The sequence below is a fragment of the Struthio camelus genome, chromosome 3, assembly GCF_040807025.1.
Source record: "Struthio camelus isolate bStrCam1 chromosome 3, bStrCam1.hap1, whole genome shotgun sequence".
Classification (NCBI taxonomy): Eukaryota; Metazoa; Chordata; class Aves; order Struthioniformes; family Struthionidae; genus Struthio; species Struthio camelus.
This window is the reverse complement of record NC_090944.1, coordinates 36068808-36093973: the sequence shown is the minus strand read 5'-3', so window position 1 is coordinate 36093973 and position 25166 is coordinate 36068808. Positions and strand designations below refer to the sequence as shown.

Below are 25166 nucleotides of genomic sequence, written 5' to 3'. Positions count from 1 at the left end.
GCAATTCCATGAATTAAAAGATTTTAAATTAGTATTTTATAAAACCACAGAGTCATTAAGGTTTGACAGAATCTCAAGACATCTCTAGTTCAACCTTCTGCTCAAAGTAGGGGTCATCTATGACATCAGTCCATGTCGCTCAGAACTTTATCCATTCAGGTCTAGAAAACGTCCAAGGACACAGGCTGCTGTGAGGCTGCCCAAAACTGTCTCTTCTCCAGGCTGCACAAGCCCAGCTCCCTCAGCCTCTCCTCACAGGGCAAGTACTCCAGGCCCCGATCATTTTGGTGACTTTCATTGAATTTGCTGCAGCTTATCAGCATCTTTGTTGTACTGAGGAGCCCAAAACTGGGTGTTAGTATTCCACTACACGTGATCTAACAAGTGCCAAGAGGGAATAATCCCTTCCCTTGATCTACTGACTGTGCTCTTGTTAACAGAGCTCATGATACTGTTGGCCTTCCTTGCCACCACGGTACACTGCTGGCTCGTGTCAAGCCTTCTGTGCACCAGGAGACCTAGGTCCTTTTGAGCGAGTTGCTCCCCAGGCAGTCAGCCCCCTGCCTATATCAATGCGGAGCGTAATTCCGTCCCAAGTGTCCTTGTTGAGTTTCATGAGATTCTTGTCAGCTCACTCCTTCAAGCTGTCCAGGTTCCTCTCATGGCAGCCCTGCCCTTGAGCGTATTGACTGGACCTCCCAGTTTGCTACACAAATAATAAATCCACGCCTTTCAAATAACTGCCGTCCCATTGTAAATATATTTCCTGATACAGAGATGTAATACGGCAAATAGTATTCTAAAGATCTAGTCCAGTATGCAGTCCCATGCAATCCCAAAAGCAGGTAGACAATTTAATATTTGCTGCATGGTGGTTTATGAACCCTGTTACTGTTCTGTTCAATTATTTGAGCACCAGAATCATTCATGCTAAGGTCCCTCTGCAATGTACACAAACAAGTGAATCAACTTTTGCTATTGGTTTGCATGAGTTTAGTATTTGTTCCTTAAGAAATGTAATGAGACTAGTGAATTCATTAATTAAAGATCACGGAACAGTCACAGTCTGTATTATATTTCAATCAATGCTCTAAAAGTAAAAAAAGTCTCTACTTGCTAGTTCCAGGTCTGGCTCACTTACGTGAATTAAAAACATAAAACCCAAACTTTTAATTCACTTAACAGTAGAAACCAACCAAACAAAACACATGTGACCACAAAGGCTGGTACTATGCACTTCTACTGAAACAAAATAGCTCCAGTACCTTAAAAGCTTTGTTCTTCTCTTCTTTCTGTTGTTTCTCTACTTCAACATGGCGTGCCAGACGATCCAAGGTTGACGTAACCCTTTCCTTCTGATAGTCAAAGTGATCTTTACGTTTAACGTTTCCCTGCAATTTAAAAGGTAAACTTTTATTTGGTAATGGTGAGGCAACTAACAGGCACTAATACAGTCAAAAGTGATGCCCAAGCATCAGAACATAATTCAGTCCATTACTCCAGTCTTATGTTCCACGAGCTACCTTGCTGATTTTCAACTTCAATTTAGTAACACCTGTAACTTATGTTAAAAAAAAAAAACAAAAAACCACCCACCCAGATATTCAGTGCAATTAAAGATCAACAATGTTAGCCTCACCAAAGCACCAAAGGAGACAGTACTGATTGTGCTGAGCTTCCACAAAGTCTCCAACAGATTAAAAGAAAAAAATCCTTAGAAGTAGGTAAGAAAATTTCTTACAAGTAGGTAAATTCCAGAAGATTTCAAAGCCAACCTACAGCCCATCTAGAAAACAGAGAACTGATAGAATTCCCACTCCAGCTCAGTTCTTTAGAGATCCTCTAAGAAATACTGCCCAATATTTGCAGAGGCTGGTCATTAGCTTATTCCAGCACGAGGGACGGGACAGACACCGTAGCTTGCTCCTGCCATACAACCAGCTCTAGTAAGTGTCACAGCAGAGTAGTCTGTGCACGTACAGAAGATCTGCTTTTCCATTAAAATCAGGCTTATTCCACATGTTGTCTTCTGCAACACTGGAAAATAAAAGTCAAGAGAGGGCTGCCGCTGCCACAACAATTCAAACAGCCTATGCCCTGTCATTACCCCTCTCTAAGGCCTCCTAGAGCGGGCACAATCAGCTTGGGGGATACGTGAGTTGTTCTGGTGATGACCAGCCTGCTTCTGACTTAAAAATTCGTAGGACAGCTGAGGAAAGATGAAGCTGGGTTAAAATCAGATTTCATCAAAATAAGCTCCTCTAGCGCACAAAACTGCCCCTAAGAGTCCTTTTAGGAGGAAAAGATCTGGAAGCAGGCTAGAGTACGGACACACTGACATATCAAGTCACTTCTACGATGACATTTTCCTTTCCTTTTCTTCACTGTATTTGTGAAAACCACTGAAAGCTAAATCAAAGCTGTAAATTCATTTCAAGAAGGTAAAAAAGCATCACTGGGGTAAAAAAAGAAGTTTAGCTTACTTGCCTTCCACTCAACAGTAGATAAAAATAAAAATTTTAAGTGTTGGCTTACTTATTTCTTGTTCAAAATACCTCCAACAAGCCATTTCAGGAAGAGTAGCTGAGGGGGAATATACAGAAGGTAATTATCTTTTCAAATGAGAATCCCAAGGTACCTTATGACATACTCACATGAGTATAAGCACTGCTGTTCGGTTCTTCATCTTCACTACTTACAAGATCAATGCATTCAAGTACTGGTCTTAAAGGCCCTTCCTGAGAAAGGGTTAAAAACATACACACACAGAAGCATTAAATTATTTTTCTTGAAGATAAAGCATTAAATGCATTACAACACACAGTAGCATTACACCATCTGAAAAGGAATTTCTACAAGGTTTCAAGAGTTTATTGATGAGATTCCTGCAGTGCAACTTTTCCACTTAATAGGCTAATGCACGACCACGTGTTAGTAAAACACACACATAAATAAATATCCACAAATAATTAAAAACATCAACTTAACATACAAACATCAACTAGCAAAAGTAAAGTGAACAATCTCAGCCTGCTCAATAGCCTTATATTCTTCACCTTCTCAATCAATTTAGAAGATATATTCCTATTCATAGGTGCTCAACTTGCCATTTCTTCAATGGTACTACGGCGTCAGACTGCTATCAAGACAAAAACAGCCTTACATTTCACTAACCAAGGCCAAATGTGTTTGGCTTGTTGAGACACAATTTAAATTACATGCCAGCTCCAAAAGCCATTGGACTCCTTATGTACTTCAGACATTAAGAAAGCAGAAAATAGCTTCATACACATGTACGCCCTGAAGTCCATTCACTTCTAAGCAGAGAGTCCACAAGCAGGTCATTCTCTTTTTATTAAAAATCATAAAAGGAGGGGAAGGTGATTTTACTTTAAAAGAAAACACATTTCATCCACTCCTGCTAATACTGGCATACCTCACAAGCACCATGACATGTGCCTAAGCAGTCTGCTCGGCACTTGGTCACCAAGACATACATCCAGGCAGTTTGGTCAGGACTCCCTGCAGTGACACGGAGGACAAAGGATCCTGGCTATCAGGTATTTATCACATCACATCTTCTAGACTCTTCCTAGCTTGGTAGCAATGTCCTGCTCTCGGATACTTAAGAATTTTCATCTCTCCATCCTGTCCCTCCTCTGGGAATCACTAAGATTTATTCACTGTCTTTTGCCCCCTTCTCAAGTGTCTTAGGGTGCTAACCCTGCTTTTTATCTTCTTGCCATCATCTTAACGGTTCAAGCCTTGGTTTTAGACTGGACGAAGGCTGTCCCTTGTTTTCCTTGAGAAAACTCATGCTGATAGTCTGTGACCCTGATGACCTTCTAATCTAGACAGTATCAACATCTGCTGTTCTTATAGCCCTTTATATCCCTTCTAATGTAATTCTGTCTGGTGCTACCACATCCATATATTCCCATTCACTCTCCATTCAGACCAGCTTTAACATTTTCTGTTACAAATCTCTGCAGCAGTAGAAGGCAGAATGTTGGCACAACCACAGAAAAGCAAGGCGCTAAGAAATTATACTTTTAAACTTTAATTAATGAGATTCTAAAGTTAGAAAAATCAAAATTAGCATTTTTTAAAGGCAAAAAAGGAGGACTATATACACATAGTCTGATGTCACGCAGAAAACCCACATATGCTACTACTTATCACATGTCAACTAAATAAGCCGTACAACAAACATGGCACAGGATGAGCGGGTCTACATACACCAAGCAAAAGTATTTCCAGTTACCCTTACTCATATACACGATCATTGCTTAGGAACGTACATATCCTTCTTGGTAACTATGTTTGCCTCATTTTTGTGGCAACTACGCAGTAAGATGCAAAGTCAACTAAAATCTCGACATGCTCTAAGAAGCTTCCCATCTCCGCTAGATGCTGAAAGTTATTGTCTAACATTAAAATAAATAAAACAAGAACAAATATGGTTTTAGGGTTTTTTTTGCTTAAGTTTGTATAACATTATGTAGACTGTACTGCATGTAAAGTTTTTCACTAAACTGCAGCACTAGCCATTTGTCTGGCAATGATGCTGGCAGATGCAGCAGAACTGTTATATACCCCAAAGATATTCTTTGCTAGCAAGTTAAGTTTTCTACACAAACGACAGACTTCAAGAATTCAGCACGCTGCTGAACATCTTAAGAGGTGCAGTACTGTATCTACTGTCTCAGCCATATATTTGGCGGTGTCCTGAATGTCTTAAAAACTATATCAACTAGGGTAGGCTAAGATGATGTATTGCCTCATGAAAAGTAGCAGAAACAACTGCAGCAGCATGCAATTCCCTCTGCTGTGTTTACTACACCCCATTCTTTCCATTCTTCCACCTTTTAAGGCTTTAAAGCTATTCAGTTGGCCAGGCTTAACCAGTCTTCACTGTCTCACTGCAGAGGAAGAGGAATCAGATGCTGGAGAAGATAATAAAAGCTTCTATGAACTGAGCTGCAGGCTGCCAATTACCTTAAAGGAATGCCTAACTTTTTACATTTAAGTAAACAAAGAGAATTTGCTTTTCTAAATGAAATCTAAAAAAAAAAAAAAAAAACTAATAAAGATTTGGTTTGGTAGAAACTGACAACCTCTGTAAATTTATAAGAAATTAAATCACTATTAGCAACAACAAGTGTTAGCAGGTGACAGTTTAAAGACACACTCAAATCTCCTGACCGTCCAACCTGTTCAATAAGTGGTTTTGAAATGTTCAGGTCTGATTATAAAAGCAGTAGTTTCTTCAAATATATACAGATTTTCCTTATTTCTGTTTATTTGACTAACTCAGTTCAATTCAGCAACTAACTAATTAAGAGTTAGGAAGCTGCAAACTGAAAAACAGAGAAACTTGCATTCAAGTCTGGCAAGTTCTAGTGACCAAAATAGTAAGTTCAATTAATCACAAGTAATATTGTTTGCATACATGAAATATATTCTCTCTTTTTTCCTTCTGTATCGTGTACCTTTTACTAAACAATTTTTTGTTTGGTTTGTATTCTAATTTAAACAGGAATGCGATATGACAACTTTTTACAATGACTTCTCAAAGAAGAGATACTTCCTTATTTTCCAAGAGGGAAAAAACAAACATGACTATATACACAAAATATGAAAATACATGACGTCTGTCTATATACACTCCTGAATAATAAGGCAAACCTCAAATTAAGGTTTTGGGCTAGTTAGTTTTTGATTGGTTGGTGGCTTAACTTTTATAAAAGTGACTGAAACCACAAAAAATATATTGATATTAAAAATACAAGAACTACTGTCCTGGGTCAAATCAAAAATTCAAACAGGCTACAACAATACTTTGAGAAAGTATAAGAATCAGGGAAAGCAGTGTAATCCTGTATTCAGTACATCTATTCAGCAGCTGCTTAAGTCAATGTGTGAGTATCCTTGACTGAGAGCCATCATTAAATATCACAACATTGCTTTAGATCCATCTTAGCAGAGCAACATTATACAGAAGAAAGTCGGAATACGTCTTCTAAAGAGATAGTGACTTCAGCCAGGGCTTATTTTGACAGCAGAGCTCCTCTCTGCCCAGAGGACATTGGTACCAGATTGAAAGCTGAAGTTCAAAGCCTTTCAATGTAGTGGCCCAGGACGTAAGTCTTCCTGATGGAAGTCAGGACTATTCTTCCCTTTAAAAGCTCAAATTCTCAGAAAGCCTCTGTGATGTAAGCAGTACCTTCAGAGGGACTTCCTATATTTCTGAGCTCGCTTGGAGAAGCGGTGCCAGGTAAAACACCCTTTTTCCAGAGGCACAGCAAGTACTACTAATAATCATTCCCAATTAATACTCTAATACCACATAAAGGGAAAGTTTTGAACAGCAGCAATTTAGCTTTTGTTCTGCTGGATCACCTCAGCACATGACCAGCTCCAATCTGAAAGTTTAAAAAAAAAAAAAAAAAACAGTAACATAGGGCAGAGAGTGCCAAGCATGAGGATTCCATTTCAGTGTTAGGAGAATAAAGGAGCTGAAGAATAGTTAGCTTCATCCAGCTCTTTGTATCTCTCCAGAAGTTGAACTCCACCAGCTAGAAAGTATCTTGGCACACATGAGCCCGAGATTGCAGTAAAAACCAACACGGACAAGTACTCAAAGAAGAGCTTGAAAATCTGTGGATTCTTTAACTGACCATAGTCATCATATGGCACCCAGGAAGTCATCAATGCTTGGTACTAAGCAAATACGGAGCCTCAGTCCTCATATACTATAAGCAGGTCTTTCACTCTAAAGCAGTTCCGATTCTCAATTACTTTTATAAACAACCTTTGAAAGCCAGCCTTGTCACCAACAACCACTCCATAGAACAATAAGCTGATAGCTAAATAGAAGGTATTTTAGTTACTAGAAGAACTTCTTTGTTTGAACTGATAGAAAAGTATTTTTTGAGACTCCAGACAGCTCTGGTGTCCTGCTGTTACACATGGCTTCGGCTGAAAATATTAGCAATAAATTAACAAAACTGTAATGCCACCATGCTACGCAAAATACCAACTGTAGCAGTGAAAATAATCAAGTTCGTTTAGTCAGCAGCTGATAAAGATGAAGCCTCAGATTCGTCTCCAAGGAAAACTTCTTTTCAAGGAGTTCTGTGAAGATCATCTCCATTACTTCAAGAAGTTTTCCTAAAAGTCCTAAATTCTGGTCTCACTTCCTTCCCCTCCTTTTCATCTGTCTGCGGTTATCAGACCTAGCCAAAAGCCAGCTAATCCACTCATATTTCACGTAAGGCTTTGTTTGTTTGTTCAGTTTTTAGCTTTACGTACATTCAGACCATATACCCAGTTTACATAAAAAGCACAATTAAACATTTGCATAATTATACCTATACTAGTATATACAAAGCATGAAACTTACTTTCCATATACAGTACTACAGAGTTAACGTATATTTGACAAAATAATTATGTGAGCACGCACGTGTATCTACATGTAATCACATTTATTATTGCTGAACAAGTAGAGCTTAAACTAAAACATAAAATCTGACTCATGTTGTATTATTTATGCTCTAAATCTTTGTCCCAACAGACTCCCTACTTTAAGCCAGCTTAGTAACTGATCGAAGCTGTAAACCAATGTGCACTTAGAAAGTTTTCACTTCTCTAGTCTAGTAAATACAAAAATCTAAATCCTTGGCTGACTTGGGTTGGGAACAAAGGTAAAAATTCTGCTTCAGATTATTCCTAATCCTGCAAAATCATCTTCAGTACCTACTAGGATGCAACTAAAAGCCAGAGAGACACATTAATATAAAAACTCAAGTATTCAACAATTCACCTGGAAACAAAATAAAACCTTTAAATCATAACTACTAATTTTCAGCAAATCACTTGATTTCGGTACATCTGATGGCCATGTGCTCTTCAAATCTATCTTTAGACTTTTGAGGGACCCAATAATTAAAGGAAAAAATATAAACATTAAATAATTTTTTGTATCTTTCCTTTCTCTATACCATTCTGACTGTGGCTAATTACCATTCTGAGTGTGGCTAATTAACAACTTAGAATCAGGTTCAAGCAGTAACTGGAGATAAGTAGGTCAGCTCTGAGTTTTCTAGGCAAGACAGTTTCATGCTGTCATACCATATTCCTTCTCTTGATCTCCACATAGAAGTTCATATTAGGTCTCCTTGAATTCTGAATCCCAAACAGAACCAATATAGCCTTGATGTAAGGATGATGAAACACAGTCTATAACAGCACTTGTTCTTCATCCTCAGCCTTTAAAGCTGCAATTTTTTTCTCTAACGTGTCATGTGAATTTCTGTCACATACCACATTACACTGTTTTGCTATAGCGCTCCTCTGCTAACTACCAGCACTTTGTGGCTATTTACTAGTAAAGTAAATATTCTGCATGCGCTATATGGATTCACTATAAAGCTTCTTATTACAGGTACCACTCAGGACATCTGGTAGAAATCCCTATTTTTTATCAGTAGTGAAAACAACTTCATGGAACAGTTTTCAAAAATGGGCTATTTTAATTGTTCTACTCATTAAATGACTCTGTCTACATACAGGCTACAAACCATATTAAACCTGTGAACCTCTTTATTCTTGCCTTATACTTCCTAAGGAAAAAGGATGAGGTTCAGAACATCCTATTGCAAGTTATTAAGTCACTAACAATCATGGCATGCATTGTAGATTAAACCACCTTTTTCTGCCTGTCTGCAAAGTTAGAATTTAATGATTTTAAGTAGACAAGGTATGTTGTAATGCAGAATTAAAGGGTAAGAAATCATGAAAGAACAATCAGAAGTTTCCTGAACGAGTGTGAATCTGACTGTAGAAGGTGGACAACTCTGGCAGCGGCAGGGATTGCTTTTGAAGAAAAGCCTTCATTTGAAGGAGCATAGTCTAATGGTTAAGAATTCCAATCCCCAAAAAGAGTGATCAAAATAGCAAAAAATGAAACAAAATAGGAAAAAAAAAACCTTTCAAGAAAAGAGAAAAACACAGAGAGCATATGGCCTACAACTATTCGCTTTTACTCGAAATGATCATAGGTTGAGATATCCAAGTGGGCTTCTCTAACTCAGTTCATACAATATCACTAGTGGTCTGGGTGTTTTGGGTTCTTGGTACGTGCAGAAAACAGTATTTGAATGATCAGAGAGCATTCATACACAAAATTTATAAAGCTTGTACACTTCTAGTCATGCGCACATTGTACCAGAAGGCTCATTTAAAGCTAGGCAAATAGTTTAGAAGTCCTTTCGCAAAATGCAAGTTTTCTTCAGAGACGTGTGAGAGTAGGAGTAAATGACAGATCGGAAAGAGGGATCATTGCTAACATTAGCTAATGGCCAATTTCAGACATCCTTCCCCCATGTATTCAATGGCAGCAGCAATATCCTTGCCCAAGGAGAGCAAGCCTAAGAACTGAGCCTAAGAAGCCTTCTTCCTACATATAGCTGTCTCTCTCAGCATCAGTCATCACTGGGACCAGAAAGGATCAGATATACATAGGCAAAAGCAATAAAAAGGTTGATTTTAATAAATCTCTTTTCTTTAACTGGTGCTGCAGGTTCCTCCCACAGCCCTTCAATCATTACACATCCAAAGCTTCCTCATTCTTAGCCTGGTATATTAGAAAAGGAAAGTTTATACAGTTATGCTACACATTAAAACTTGAATACTTGTCTGCATATATAATGAATTTTGAACTTATTAGTCAGTTTTTATCAAATTCAGCTAACAGACTGAGAAGTCTCAGAGATAATCAAGTACTTATAATTTTAGCAAAAATACGTGTGTGCCTCTCATACTTGAGCACTTAAATACCTCTGGAGAGGGAAAGTCTGCAGGTTGAATTTAGACTTCATTGGACAGCACACAGAAAAAAAAATCTACATGAGAGCTAGCGTAAAAACTGTGCAAATGTCAATCACTACTCACCATTAACAATAAGACAAATTCATAGGGAGCTAGCCATTATCAGTCCTGGTATCAGTTATACTTGGTCTTATTTGAATGACTTGTTCCTTAACGGAAATCACCTTTCTGTTCTTGCATGTATCCCTCCCATAGGGCACCATTTCACTGATGATGTATTGAGGCCAGAACACAGGCAGCAAGAAAAATGTTATGCTTTTCCTGCGCATTCAACAGATGTAAATATCTTAAAGTTATATTCACACAAGCCACGGGTCAGCATTAGAATATGTAGCTATTACACTGTGCTCGAGTACACTGCTGATAAAGGCCTTTACTCCATTATTTCTTTCCTTTCTCCAGCTACAGACATATAGTGTTTTTTGACGTTGTTTTGCAGATTGAGCAGCACTTTGTTTCATTAATTTTAATGGGACTATTCATTAAGCAAAATGTCAGGCAACATGACTACAAAAAAAAAAAAATTTACAGTGATTAGTAGCCTTCTCATATGCCTCACTGACCATGGATGCACTTTGCATCCCCCACTCCTCTGCTGAGATACTCAAGTCTACTCTCTCTCTGTAGCACCACATGACATTACCTTCTACTCTTCCAAAGACATTGTCAAAAGTCCCTTTAGAAGAACTTGCTGCCTGCCACAAAGATTTTTGAATTAAATATAATCAAGATCATAAATACAGTATAGAAAAAACTCATATTTTATACAACTACTGAGAAAGTACTCACTACTATGTGCAATATGTTCCCAAGCCCAAGATCTACTTACTCCAATGAACTCAATGTCATCTTCACTTTCATGCTGTGTTGGTGATTTAGTCTCAGGAATGTTGCCAGAGCTAAGAGACTCCATTATCTAAACAGAAACAAATCAAAACATGCTTCAAACATGTTCTATCGTTTTTTAAAAAGTTCTCCCTCATTATGTTTTCAGTTTCATTTACAGCTACTTTGGCTCTACAACCAATTTGCATTCAAATCTCTTCGTATCATTCAGTGACAACTACTGATAATGCTAGAGTAAGTGCTAAAAGAAATAAAATAATTTTGGTTCGAATCATGTCACTACATTGCCCAAGTAATATGCAAAACAGCCTAACCTACAAAACACACCAACACCGTATTCCTCCAGCACTTCCTCATTGTGCAAGCTTTACTACAGAGAGGAACCTGGTACTAGGGTTTACCACCCTAGTTGACTAACGCGTTTCACTCTCAAATCCATACGAACAGAAAAAGCAGAGCTCCTAACTTGCCCGCGCTGGCACCTGCGCAGCTGCGCACCCCCACTAGGATACAAACAGAGGCTTGTTTAGCCAAAGACACGTCTTGGAAGTGATGACTTAAGGCATACTTAGCAGCTACTGATATTTCTGATGCTTTCGGCCACTTTAGGACCGCAGGAGAGCCAGAAGACAGAGTTTCGTCTTGCCAAAGGAGAGACGCCCCGCGAGCAGGCAGCAGCAGGCGCGGATCGCCGGGCCCGAGGCGCCCGCCAGCCCCTCAGACGGCGCCGCCGGGCGGGCACCTCTGCTGACTCACTCGCCCTTCTTCGCCCGCCTGACCACGCTAGCCCAAAGGGTGCCGAGGCAGCCGCCAAAATAAGAAGCCACCAGGCCGAGCGGCAGCAGCCACCACCACGCCGGCCCCACCGAGACAGAGCGGGTGCGCCAGGAGGCGGCGGCGGGGCCGCCCGGCGCCTGCTCTGCTCCGCTCCCGCCCGCCCCGCGCACGCAGCCGCCGTTGCTAAGCGATGGCGCCGCGCTCCCCCCTCTCCCCCCCCCGCCCCTCACAATGCCCCGGCCTCGCTCACCCCGCCGGCGCCGCCGCCGCGACCAGCACCCGCGACGCATCAACCCCCGACCCGCCACCCCGCGCCTCGGCTTCCTCTTCAAACCGGGGGCGGCGGGCAGGGAAGGCGCGGCGGGCGCGGCCTGCTGGGACTTGTAGTTCGCGCCCGGCTCGCCGCGCTCCTCCCCGCCTCTTCCCCGCGGAAGGTGTCGGCGCTACCGCCGCAACGTCATGTCCCGGCTGCCCTGCGGCGGCGTTTTTCCTATCTTTTTTTTTTTTCGGTTCCCTCTTTCTTTTTTTTTTTTTTTTCCCTTCAGCACCTTCCTCGCCCCCGCTCGCTCGCCTTCGTTCTGCGATCGCCCGCTTCTGAATAAAGCTGCCGGTGGAAGGAGGGAAACCCTCAAGCCGCTGCCGAGGCGGGGCAGGGTCACCGCCATGGGGATGGAGAGTGGGCGGGCAGGGGAGGCGGGAAAACCCCCTCCCTCCGGGGAGGCCGCGCGCGCGGCGGCCGTTGGCGGCCGTTGGCGGCGGCCGTTAGCGCCGCGCCGAGGCGGCGGCCGCTGCCCCTCACGGCTGGTGCCGGCGGGGGGCGCTGCCTTGGGGGGGGGGTGCTGCGCCTGGCCGGGGCGTCCGGTCACTGCTCCTGGTTTTCTGTGCGTTTCTGTGTCCCCGCGGGGGTGGGAGGGCGTTGTCACCCCGGCTTAGGAAAGATTTTTCTTAAGTGCTTAAAAAGTGTTTCACTTCTGATAGCTCTTGCTCGAGGCCATCACCTGCCCCCCCCCCCCGACCGGCCGGGTGCCTTGGTGCCCTTCCCTGCCCCAGAGGCCGTGTCTCGGCCTCACCTGACAAGGGGTGGCGGGGGCAGAAGCAGTGTCACCCCGCAGCGCCCGTTGCTGGTGGCCTCCAGAAATCCCGGCATGCTGGGAGCATCCCGCTCTGCTCCTGCTTTCCTAACGCGCCTTGTCCAAAGAGTCTCTCTAGTGAAAACCTGAATATCAGACTATATCAGTTGTGCGTGGGAGAGCTCTCAGAAGGAGAACTGGCGTGGTGTCCTGGGGCCACCTTCCCCCCTGCCGGCTAGGCTTCCTTGGGACGCGCGGTCGCAGCTAGGCTGTGGTGGAGCGCGGCTGGGGAGCAGCCGCTGCCCTCTCGCTCGCTCGCTCCCGGCCTGCTGGGAAGCCCGCAGCAGCCTCCTGGGCGGAAGAAAGCTCCAGAGGGAAACGAAGTGGGTCTGCAAATGGCAATGAAGTAGGTGGTAACGTGATAAATAACAGTGAGTTTAAATGATGGCATCCTGAAATAAATTGACACACCTAATTCTAATCTTTCCTTTAGCTTCTCAAACTATGCTCTGCCTCTTAGGTGTGTAATTGTGATTCTTAATACTTGCCTGCTACTGATCTGCTTCATCCTGTTCTTTGTAGCTCTGAGTCACCCCAGGTCAAAACTGATGAACAGAATCACGTTTACTCAGTGCATTGAGTCTGAGTAAGCCGAATGTCGCTTTCGAGTTGTGTGCCTATATACAACAGCTGCTTGTACCCAAAACAGTTCACTGGTATGTGCTTATTAAACTACACATACACAGGAGAGAGAGAGAATTCAGGGTTACATGTTGCATTTGGATGTTATGAGACCTTTGTGAATAGAAGTGTAAGGAATAATACATCACATGGTGCTTGGCAATGTTAGAATTAATGTAGTGCATTTATTTTTCCTGTAAACACCAAGTTACTGTACTAATCCCAGTTTTAAGCCTCCCTTCATATCATAATGAAAAAATAGCTTTATGATAAAAGATAAACTTGGAAGTACTGAGATCGTGAAACGCTCCTATTATCTCCTTCTGTGAGATGTGATTCTTGCTTTTTTTTACTATTTGCCTGTTAATTAAAATATGATAGTTAACTGGTTTGTACAATGTAATCACTGTTGTTGAACTGTATAAAGAACACTTAGTAGAACAGTTTTATTTTGTTATTAAAACAAAAGAAACTTTGTTGCCATTTAGAAAATTAAAGTCATTGTTGCTGCCTAAACTTTGCTCATATTTTGCATTTATAACCTAAATTTGCTAATAGAGTATTGAAAGCAGCCATTCTATTTGTAGCTTGCATGTGGTACTTAATTAATTTTGATTCTTGAGGACAGATAACACGAAGTCCAATAGTAGTGAGTTGCTAGAATAACTTTCTAGAATAGCAAGGTGGCATTTTTTTTTCAAATTCTGATATTCTACGAAGATGATGCTCATTTGAGTATGAACTTTTCAGCAGTAACTGAGGTAAAGGAGGTTTGTTTGCTCTTGCGATGACCCATCCAAAGATCTTCCCCATAAGTGAACAATACAGTTAATGAAAAGAAGACAGTAAAAGAAAAGTGATATCTGCAATCTGGTCAACATTTAGAATATGCTAACAAAACTCTGAATTCCAGAATTTGAAGATTTTAGCTAATTCCTGCTAATAAAATTCTAGATTCCAAAACTGGAATATTTTAGGTAATTTCTGTGAAAACATGGGCTTTCTAAGTTGTATCAGCTTAGGAAAGTTATTACACAGGCTTTTTTCATAGAGCGTGGAAAAGATGTAGCCTGCTGCACTGCATCACTTGCAGTGAGAGTAGTCCATTTTTTAAAAGAGAGTCAATAGGCTCCCAAAGGTAGCCACGGACAAACCTAGGAGAGCAGGGAGTATTCATGGTCTGCCTGTTCATGAGTTAAATCTTAAAAAAGGCCAAACCTCCAGGAGGAGTCTGGGTGTTAGATAGGATGTGGAAGCCATTTCTGAGCAGACCTCCCTCCTATGTAAACTCAGTAATAATACTCTCTGCAACCAATTCCACGTATTATGTACCCTGAAAACAATTATTTTCTTTTACAAAATTTAAACACATTTCAACTTCCTTCCTTCTGTCCTTGCTCCTTATCGTGAGTGAAATGTTGCCTTTTTAACCACTGATTTCCCTCTTGTGTCAACATTGTATACTGCCATTTACTCTAAATCTAGAAAATTTAGATGTAGATTTTTTTTTTAATTAGACTCCTAGTCAGCTAGTATACTGGTTTTTAGTAAGAGGGAACAGGAACCAGACACATGAAAAACCGATCTATTCAATAGTATTTTGTTTTTATCAGTCAATTTTTTTATCCCAGTCTTCACATACCATAATGCTCTTTCTTCTTTAGAGAACAGATATTCTTATTGACCAATTCATAATAAACAATGGCCAAATCCTTTTGCAAGGTAATCTTCAAATTTAATCTAAAATACAGATAGAAACAGATAGTTCAAATAATTTGTTTCAGTACCGCTTACTTAGTTTTCAATACTGAATCTCTAGTTATTAGATACTGCAGAGTTGTATAGCTCTGTTAGTTTCTTCTACAGTAAGCTGTCAGCCTGCTCTGATTTTCAGTAATGCAAATAATGCATCCTCTATCACTTATTATCAGATGAATTGTACGCTTTGTGACACAACATGTTTACATGTCACCAACTAATTTTGTTTCTAGCGCAAATCTTGGGAAAACCAGTGTTAAGCTGCTCTGCTCTCCCCTCCCCTTGCCTTGTTACTTCTGTAGTTTCTCATCTGTAATTATTTAGTCTTCAGTTTTGTAGTCACAGAGAGCTCGTCAGCATCTTTTTCGAAAGCCAGTTATATTTTCTTCCTTTTCGATCATACTGAAAGGACCATGGCTTTTCTGTTAACCATTCAGTTCTGTAAAATCTTCTCTTTGGTGGGATAACATCAGTTCCACAGGGAGAGAGGAAGACACCGGCTCTTTGCGGCCTGCTCCCTGCTTCTACCCTTTGGCAGAACATTAAAATGTCTGCTTTTCTATGTTCTTTGCTTTTTGTTCAGAACATCCCCTGCCATGCCCATTTTCTAGTGCTTCACGCTACCATGAAAATCCTCCTTTTCTCATTGTGCTGAGCTGCCAGCCCCGCTTGTTTTCATTTGAAAAACTACCCAATCTGCAGAATAGAAAAGCACCTAGTGCATCACGATCTTCAGTGCTGCCCCAGAGGCAGAGAGAGCAGCTACTCACGTTTAGCTCAATGTGCCTGCGTGCCCAAGTGGCTCTGCAGCTCCAGCGCTGAACTGCTCCACAACAGCAGGGTTGCTGCAGCTCTGCTATATCAACTGGGAGGACTTTAAGCTCCTTAGTTAAAAATTACGAGTTTTATAGAAGCTGGCTTCAGAACTATTATTAAAAAAAAGGAGTGAGTGAGAAAGAAAAGCAACCTTACATGTGAAAGTGTGCAGCAGTGACTGATGTAAGAAAAAGCCCAGAAGATAATAAGAATGAAACAAAGACATAGTAATGTTTAATTTTATTTGATAGAAAGTTGCTTCAAAAATATGATTAACTATATACATTCATATATGCTATACATACAGGTACATATACAAAATATACATAATGGCAAACATCCTTCTGTTACATTTCATGGATGATAGTGAACAACATGAAATAGAACTTGTGTCATGTTGTCATATCTGCTTTCATCCTAATCCTATCTACAAGGAATTTATAGACATGAGAGATGAAAAAGGCTAACAGATCACTTAATCCATACCCCTGCCCATGCAAAAGTCTTCTCTATAGTCCATTGATTGAACAAAATTAAGGCTTGCAGCACCTCCCTCTCTCAAGGTATCCAGCTGCTAACCTCGTCCTCAGAATGTTTTCCTGACATTCACCCCAAAGCTACTTCTAATTTATTTCTATAATTCAGAGATGTCTCCTCAAATCAAGCTAAATTTCTTCATTTTTGTGGTTTTTCTCATCTTCATTCCTTAGTTGCTTGTTTGCCAAGTAAAAAATATATTTAACTGTTGTTAGTACTCTCTCTTCTAGGAGAAATACACTCAAGCTTGAAAGCCATGGTCTCTACTTCCCATGCTACAAGCGCACTGTAAACCTGGAATCAGTCAGACTACAAGCAACAGTGGAGAAAAAGGTACCTGTCCTCTTCGTTCCAGGCAGTTATAGGATGTGCCAGTTGCCCGACTGAGACAAGTGCTGTCAGGTCTCCAAAGGAACTGGCATGTTGCTGAGGGGTTTCTGGTACCAACCCCATTAGGACCACCCTACCTACCCACCCACTCCCTAACCAAAAAGTAGCATTCCAAAACCTAGACATAGGGAGTAGGAGCTGGCATCTTTGTCCTTTTCTAGTCGCTTCCTAAAGACTGTCCTCCATTTCGCGACTGAAGGGACCAGACACTCTCAGGTGTGGAGCTGATGTTCAGGAAGGAAGAGATAAACCGGAGTACCGGCAGCAAAAGGCCAGTGAGAGAAGCCATGGCCTCCCCAACTAAACAGGCTATTCTGAAGCACCTTTCCCTAAGCTAAGAGAGAACATGGCTTCTTTCATTGACTTTTCAACTTTTAGGGCTTAAAAATGAGGTGTTTCTTTCTTGGGAAAGAAACATCTTGGGAGCTGCACTTTCATTGCCCTGAAAGTATTTTCTTCTTCCTGGTTTAACAGGATCATTAAATACCTGTTTTATTCCTTCTCTGCTCATGTGGTTCCTTGATTTCTAACCCTGTGCTGGTCACAGCTTTTTTCATTTCTCTTGGAAAGTTTTCTGCCCTATTTTCATACCTCTGTATCTTTTTTGTAGTAATATGGAATAACTTTCTGTGATCTGTAAAGTGGTTTTCCATCAGCTACCAAGGTGAATGCAAAGGGATTAAATTTCCTCTTATCCTTTATTTTGGTATTACTGTAAATAATGTGCTGTTTGTCAAACTAAGGGGAACTCTTCTTGTGTTCTAAGGAACAAGTTTATATTTTTTGAATTACAGTATAACATGCACATATTTAGTAATATCTTAAAGCCAAAGAAATTAATATGCCTTCATTTTTTTCTATGCTGTGGGATTTTCATAAGTTTGAGAAAATGGTTCCTAGGCTTCTATTCTGCTTGCACTATCTTTGTCCACTGATGCTAGGCCCATTAAATATTACTTCTATTGAATTAACTTTATACTATTCCTTAATCTCCACAGGGAGCTTGAACGGCTATGAAATACTCTCTGTTATTCCTTGTCTGAATTCCTGTGATCCTTTCTGCAGCCCTGGTTGGGAGAGGGTGCTGGTGAACTTCTCAAGGGATGAGACTCTATGCTGGAAGAAGTAGGGCTGAAACACTCCTGCGGCCCTCGGGTGATGGGAGGTGAGGGAGTCGAACAGCTGTGGCTTTGCTGAATTTGTCCAGTAGCAGCAGCTGGTGAATCATAATCCTGCTGGTCTTGTGTGCTGGGAGGAAGAGCCGAAGGCATGACGCCCTGAGGAGCAGCTGTTGGACCACTGTTGAGACAATTTATAACTAAGCTTGGGGTATTAACAGTAGACACACAATCCCTAATGTTCTTAGTTTCTGAGCAGCCAAGTTAATTAAGCTATTTAACTAGTTTCCTACAGTCACGTGTTCTCTTTTTATCTCACCTCAATCTGATGGATCTGAGATGATGATTTGTCTATCTCGTTGGATTTGACTCCAAATTCCTTCTTTTGAATTGTAATAGTTTTCTGGGAAAGGGGGAGGAGGTTGGGCAGGGAAGGAGGAGCAGCAAGGGAGGAGTTTGTAACTGTGGTATCATCAGTTTGAATTTGTTAGTAATTTGTGTGTAAGTTGGTACTAAGATCCTGCATAACATGATTTTCTCTTGACTTCTCTGTACTTCACCTTTGGGAGGCGAACTGAAGGAACTGTGATATTGTGAGCACTTCTAAATTTTTTTTATTTTCTTGCAAAGAAAACTTGTGTTGTCTGAGTTAAAGAAAACAGCAACATCTGTAGGATGATTACTTCTAAGATGTTTAAATGCTTTTACATTGAGGAAATTCTGAATAGGTGTCAAATGAATCAATTATAAATACATTCTAATAAGCATCCATTCAAGAGAGTTAAATTAGGCAATATTTGCACTGGTTTCCGTGAATATTGGACTGGGTTTTACATAAGGACATACCAATAATAAATGTAAAGATACTTTTATTTTAATATATGAATTTTAAATTCAGGCACTGTTACAAAGCAACCCAGAATTGTATTTGCTGTGTATATGTGTATTTGTATTGTTGAGCTAGTGCTCAAGATCCCCCCCACCAAGACTTTGGGAATATTGCGTCTGTACAACAGGTAAGACACAAGAATTAGCAAAGTTTATGGATTCATCTGCTGAAGATTATAAAGCTTATCTATAGCATTATATTTAAGATATAATGCTTCAAAGAAGACCAAGTTTGTCTTTCTGTGTTGTTATTTTTACCACCTGTGTCAACTAATGACTGTGCATTTTCAAATGTTTCTTACCTTTGATATTGCTGTTTTCACAAGACAAGGAAAAATATTAGAGTGAATCAATACACACTGTATGTTACAAATACAGAGGGCTTTTGTTTTATGCAGTCTTTTCATCTCTAGGAGAAAAGCATTAATGTAGTAAACTATTTCAGCCAGGCTGGAGCATTTTTGTTCTGTTTCCAGCTGGGAAAACCTGAGTGTATGGATTCTTCCCATAGATATTGTCTCAAGTAATTCTCAAGTAGTAATTCACAGACCACTGGTGGTCCAGGGAGTACTTCCAGTGGCTTAGAAAGGAATTTTAATAGTGAAGCACTGCTACTTTTCAAACAGTGGTGTTTCTTACAGTTTGTAATATAGTCAGATATCTTGCTTTTTCTTATGCAGCATCTTATACTTGCAAATATGGATTTCAAGCATGCATACCATAACTAAACGAGGAAGAAGGAAAATATTAGGACTCTTTTTCCCCATCAGGGAAGTTGCTAACCTACTACATGATAATTTCAATGATAACAGAAAACACACGAATGAAGTAGTTTCCAGTCAGAGGACTGAAAATCTGAAATCTGGTGAATCCGTAAGTCCTCTGGACATGGAAGGTCTAAGTAAAGACAGAAATGCGCTCCCTTTCTCACTGATTTTAAGCTCTGATTCTGTTCCTCTCAGCATTCCTACAGAAGAGCTTTCTTAAGACAGGATAAAAATACCACAGAGTTGCCTTCCATACACGTAGAGGTTTCTTTATTTATATATAAATATATATATAAATAAATATCAGACATTTTTCCCTACGGAGGCTTTTTTTTTTTTTTTTAAGACTTGCACTGTCATATTTTATATGAGTAAGTTTTTAAGTATATAAATATATGTATCTTTGATATATATGGAAACAGTATTATGCAAATAGGTGACTTCACTAACAATAGGGATGAGTTAAGCAATTTTAGGCTAGTCTTGTTCACAAGGTAAGCACGCTCATAGTAGGAAAGATGTTTAGAATTCTTCTACCACAATAACTTAGACTCTTTTATTGGTAGAAGAATGCTGATTTAGCTCTGCTGCAGTACTTTTATCAGTAGATACAGAACAGGTACGATTTTTTCCCTGTTTTCACATGGGGGTTAATTGAGGCACAGTAGGTGACATGCCCATGGAATGAAAAGCTGGTCTGTGGAGATTCTATAGACAATAGTAAAAAAAGTAAATAATGTCGAATCTAAAATAGATATGTTGATCAAAGTAACTTCATGTATTTACTTCTGTCTTCTCTTCCTGTACTTTACTTACCTTGTGCTCAATAAACAACATTTTTGTGCTGTAATGTTAAGCTGGACTACTTTTGTATTATGTAATCTTTGTACAAGGACATGAAAATATTTACTTACTGGGCAATGCAAATCTGAACATGCATCTTAAAGATAACTTTAAGATTGCTTTTAGTTTTTGTTACCACAGGCTAACATAGGGAATGACATACTGTAGACTACAATTTTTTTAAGACTTACCAAAAGCCATGCTTCTGAAAAGCACCTGAGTTAAGATCTTTGCTTAAAATCGGCTTCTTGGTGCAATTGTTTAGTTTTTGTCCCATCATTCTCCTAATTAAAGCATCATCTGTGTTTGGAAACAACTGCTTTGTGATTCCTACAAAATAAAAGAGATGACATATATGAGGCCTCCAAACCACGGAAACCACAGATGCGTGATCTAAAACACATTTATTGCATCTTTGACATTTCCAACTACTTCAGCTTCAGCTCTAGTTAATTTTCTGTCTTCACTCACTACTTCCCTGATCCTGCACACTCCAGCTCTGTTTTCCTCTGTGCCTGCCATATTGCTGTGCCTGTTCTTGGCATGCTCAAAGGGAACATCAGGGTCACAGGAGCTTCCTGCAATAAGTGATTTGTATATGATCTTCCTCCCTTCCTATGTTCTGTTCTTTATCAGACATTCCTATTTCTGTCCTCCATAGTTCTCACACCTCAGAATCTTGCAGTTTTTGTTCATTATTATTCATTTGCAATTCATGTCTCCTTCTCCACAAAATTCTCTTCTGTTTTTCCACCAACTGCCTGGCTAACTTTTTTGAAAGCAATATTAACAGAACTGAGCATCAGGACTGCAATTCCTGCTCCCCTCTTCTCCATTATATTTACTTCCGTTGGTCTGTTTTAATTTCACTTCATCTGGAAGTCTCATAACTTTCATCTTCTTCAAATAATCTGATCTACTACCTCATTTTCTACAGTCCTAGAATTCTTAGGCCTCTTTCTTATTTTTCTTCTTCTCTTGTATAATTCTCTTGTATTATTTTGACATTTTTCCATTTGAAATCAGCAGGGCTTTTGTTTCCCTTAATAAATTTCTTTGACTTCGCTATAGGTTCCCCTTTGCCACTGAACTCTTCTGCAGCAGCCTGTACTCTATGTTCTGATTATCATCTTCTCTGCTTTCCTTTTCAGTTTTGCCCAAACCATTCGCTGAATGCAACTTTAGAAAAGTTGCTAGTAGCTTCTCAACCAAGAAAATTTTTCTTCACGCTCAAGCTGTTTGGTCTCTGGTGCCTTAAATCCCTAGCTCTTTATTTCTTACAACTTTTTTTCTTTAACTTGCTGAATTTTCCTTCCATATTTTTCTCATCTGTCTGATCTTTGGCTATATCCCTTTCTCCTGATAGTGCACTGGCAGAGGGAGTGTACTCTTCTTAGCTGGCACTCAAGATGCAGGTGAAGTTACTAAAAACTTTATTTTATATTTTTGAATGTATCCAGTCGCCATTCTCTCAATGCATGCCTCTCCCCTTACCTTTATGATACTTCATTGTGAAACTGTCTCATCTTATCTTGTCTAAATATATTTTCACCATCTCACTGTGTCTTTCTTCTTGACTTCGGCACTTTTTCTCTAGCTAGGCTCCTCAGAAAAACATGTTTATGCAGCTACACCATCAAGACCCTATTAATAAATCCTGCAACTGATGGCCAAATTCAATAAAACTGGGCAAAGGGGTACAGAAACTGGAACTAAGTTGGGGAAGACTGAGGCAACGGCAATGGGGGAGGGATTCTGGTACAGAAAATGGGGCTATGTTGGTAAAGTATTAAGCTACAGGTGCGAATCCAAATAAAATCAGTGCTAACAAAATAACAGTTTTCTTTAAAGCTGCTACTTGCATCTGAAATGATTTTCTCTTTTCTGTGCACCAAACCTTTTCTACCTTAACCCTCAGCACAAAACCCATGTTCTTTGCTTCTCTGATCACTATTTGTCTACACTTTTCCTCTTGTTTTGGCTGAAGCACTGTTTAAAATGTCAGAATTTACAATCTTCACTAACTACAGAATAGAGCAGGCATGATTTAAAATTTGATCAAGTGTGCGCTCTCTTTGCCTCCCCTTTATCTGTTACCTTCGTGTTCCAGGTATGACAATTGTACATAATTCTTTCAAAGGCTAAAAAATGACAGTGTTACTGTGCCTTGGTAGTCACTGTTAAATGAAAACACAAAGTTTGCACAACAGAAATACTACTGTTTCGCATTTCACTAAGAGTGTTGTGATGGATGGGTTGAAAAAACGTGCAAAGAAGAAACTAAGAAACAGCACATAACCTGAGTAGACCAGCTGTAAATTTTACTGCCCCCCCCCAAAGAAAGCCCTCTGTCAATTCAGTGCCATATTGAGTAATGTTAACAAGTCATCACCTATGATTTCCTGAACTTCATTCTGATTCATAGCTGGTTTTGCTGCTTTATCCTTTGAAGAGGAGGACTTTGCACCTGTCAGGCTGTGCGTAGCCATGTATTCATGTGTATAAAGTGCTTGCATCAAGTCATTTATAAACTTTTGAGGTTTGCTCTTGTTACAAAGTGCAATCTGCCACTTTTCGATCTTGAACTGGAAAACAAAATTGGTCATAGACATAACTATTGAAGTTCTCTGGAAATATTATGCAGTATTTCTCTGAAATATCTTTTAAAGTGTATTTTTTTTTAACCGCAATTTCAAATGTAATCGCTGCAAACTGTGTCCTGCAAATCAGTGCCGAGCTTGCATGTCACTCAAAGTTTGGAACTATATGTGCAGGTTAACAGTTTTTTCAGAAGCAAGTATGGGGCAGATTAAGGACCCTGCTCATACTAGCAAACACTTCCGCAAGCAGTCCTTGCGCAGCAGTGGCAGCAGGACATGTTCAGACAGATCTAAATCCTTCTGCTTGCACTCCACGGAGGCTGGATGTGATCCAGGTCTGGCCTGGAATCTGTATAGCCTTGTAAGCATGGCACCGTGCCCAAGCTAATATTCCTGCCTCTGAGCAGGCATGCCCTAAGAACTGCAACATCTGGCCCTATGCTTTGGGAGAGATTTCTACCCACAGCAGTTGTACAACCAAATGTGCAAGTCTGAGCTACTTCTGTTTAGTGGTAAGGTTAGGTTGCTTTAAAAATGTGGTCTTTTTAATTCTTTGGGGATGGTCAGGTTTTGTGTACTGTAAGGTTTAGTCAAAGAATCATACCTTGAAAATTCTTAATAGATGTCTTTGTTTTTGTGAACCCCATGGCAACATGTGATTTCCACAGATTGGCATGACTCAGTGCACAAGAATGCTTATGTGAATTGTGAATGCGAGAGCTGGAATTATTCTTTTCATTAGATTTTTATATTTGTTCTGTACTGCCTCTGTGCCTGAGGCTTCTCACTTCTGTTCTTACAGAGAATATGGGAGCATCTTTCTTGAGTGCAAGATATGTATTTCTACTGACGGCTGGCCGGCGTTTGGAACAAGAGCAGAAAACACACCATTCTCCATTTTACTTATTAACACTTTCAACAGACTCTGCTGGTATTTTTCTTAGATAATCTCTGAAATGCTGTCATTCCACTTTGGTATCCAAAACATCAGGGTAGAACTTATTCCTGGATCTCAGTATCTTCTCCATGCATCCACATTCAGCCCTCAGTCACAGATGTGCAAAGCCACTGAAATAAAAGCAAGTTCAAGGATGTACTAGCATGCTGAATTATGTCTAGTGTGTCTCATGGAAAGGTTCTTCTGCACAAAAGGACTCATTAGTCACTTCATCAAGTGACTGAAGATAAAATGATTTTTACAGATACTTTTTATAGCTGTTATACAATCACAATAAAGCTTGTATTACATCAACTTTAATTTTTATGCTTGAAACTGCTTCTTAACTGACCTGTTTTTCAATCTGTTGCTCCTCATCTTCCACATTCAAAGTTATGGGTGAGTTGGAGTTACTATGCGTAGTTGCATAGGAATCTGCTAAAGAATTGTTAGACGCTTTCCAAACAGCATGTGAATGAAGGCTGGATGCAGATGTTGTCACGCCCCCTTTGAGCAGTGCTTCAGCCATCCCTACCAGTTCCTCAAAATGGGTGACTGCCTGCGGCAACACTGAAATTAAATAGAAAGTAATGGCTAAGAACGGTAATTGAAGCTTCCAGACTCTGACTATGGCAGCATGTATATTTTTTATAAATAAACTCCTGTCACACAAGCAAAAGAGTGAAAGTAGTCAGCAAAGATGCTTTAACATGTTTTTTTTTGGTTCTCAAAATGTTCCTGTCAGTCTGCTGCTCTCACCTGTGAAGTTCTGGCCTCTGTCTTTAGAATATGCTAGATCAGTTCTCCGCAAACTGCTAAGAGCAACTGTTAGTTAGGTTATGCCCATCACGGCACTAAGATAGGTATTTTTCTTTTCTTCTTCTTTTTACTATCTCAAAATCCGACCAAGCCTTCAGAGATGCTGAATATGGGCCAAATAGTGATATGTTTGATTTTTCATTTGTTTCAAAGGAGCTACACCTTCCTATGCATAGACTATGTTTTCCCTTTATTAATTTATAGAGAATGTCTTTTAAATGGCCACTTCTCTGACTAACATTTCGTTTCAAAGGTAAGTTTTCATTGAGTCCATTAACAAAATCAATTGAGCGAGTAGAAAGGATGTGAGGGATAAAGAATCAGCATGATACAGAATCATTAACTTATTGGAAAACACTGCAAAAGATGCTCAAGATGAAAGGCGAACGGACTTAAATGTATAAAAAAAGTTGTTTGACGCTAACA

General features: G+C 40.1%; 2 protein-coding genes and 1 long non-coding RNA gene across 10 annotated transcripts in view; 1 reads left to right on the top strand and 2 right to left on the bottom strand.

The window, feature by feature from the left end:
- Positions 1–12203, bottom strand: part of ZNF451 (zinc finger protein 451) — a 43729-nt gene extending 31526 nt beyond the window's left edge. The window contains exons 1-4 of one of the 3 annotated variants that reach the window (XM_068937438.1): positions 12065–12203; positions 10723–10809; positions 2655–2738; positions 1266–1391 (exon numbers count right to left, since the gene is read on the bottom strand). In XM_068937438.1, the coding sequence (XP_068793539.1) occupies positions 1266–1391; positions 2655–2738; positions 10723–10809; positions 12065–12181 (414 nt within the window). In that variant the 5' untranslated portion in view covers positions 12182–12203. Of the gene's footprint in view, positions 1–1265; positions 1392–2654; positions 2739–10722; positions 10810–11307; positions 11679–11766 lie in introns of those variants that run through there. The other 2 variants (XM_068937436.1, XM_009687036.2) reach the window with 2 other exon arrangements.
- A 38-nt stretch (positions 12204–12241) lies between these two features.
- Positions 12242–17896, top strand: LOC138066704 (uncharacterized). Its single transcript, XR_011140101.1, has 3 exons — positions 12242–12992; positions 16609–16711; positions 17767–17896. It is a non-coding gene; the product is annotated as an uncharacterized lncRNA (long non-coding RNA).
- BEND6 (BEN domain containing 6) overlaps positions 16053–25166 on the bottom strand; it is a 26252-nt gene continuing 17138 nt past the window's right edge. For all 6 annotated transcript variants that reach the window (XM_068937443.1, XM_068937439.1, XM_009687034.2 and 3 more), the window contains 4 exons: positions 24274–24491; positions 22777–22969; positions 20576–20714; positions 16053–18067 (listed from right to left, as the gene is read on the bottom strand). In XM_068937443.1, the coding sequence (XP_068793544.1) occupies positions 17797–18067; positions 20576–20714; positions 22777–22969; positions 24274–24491 (821 nt within the window). In that variant the 3' untranslated portion in view covers positions 16053–17796. The remainder of the gene's footprint in view (positions 18068–20575; positions 20715–22776; positions 22970–24273; positions 24492–25166) is intronic.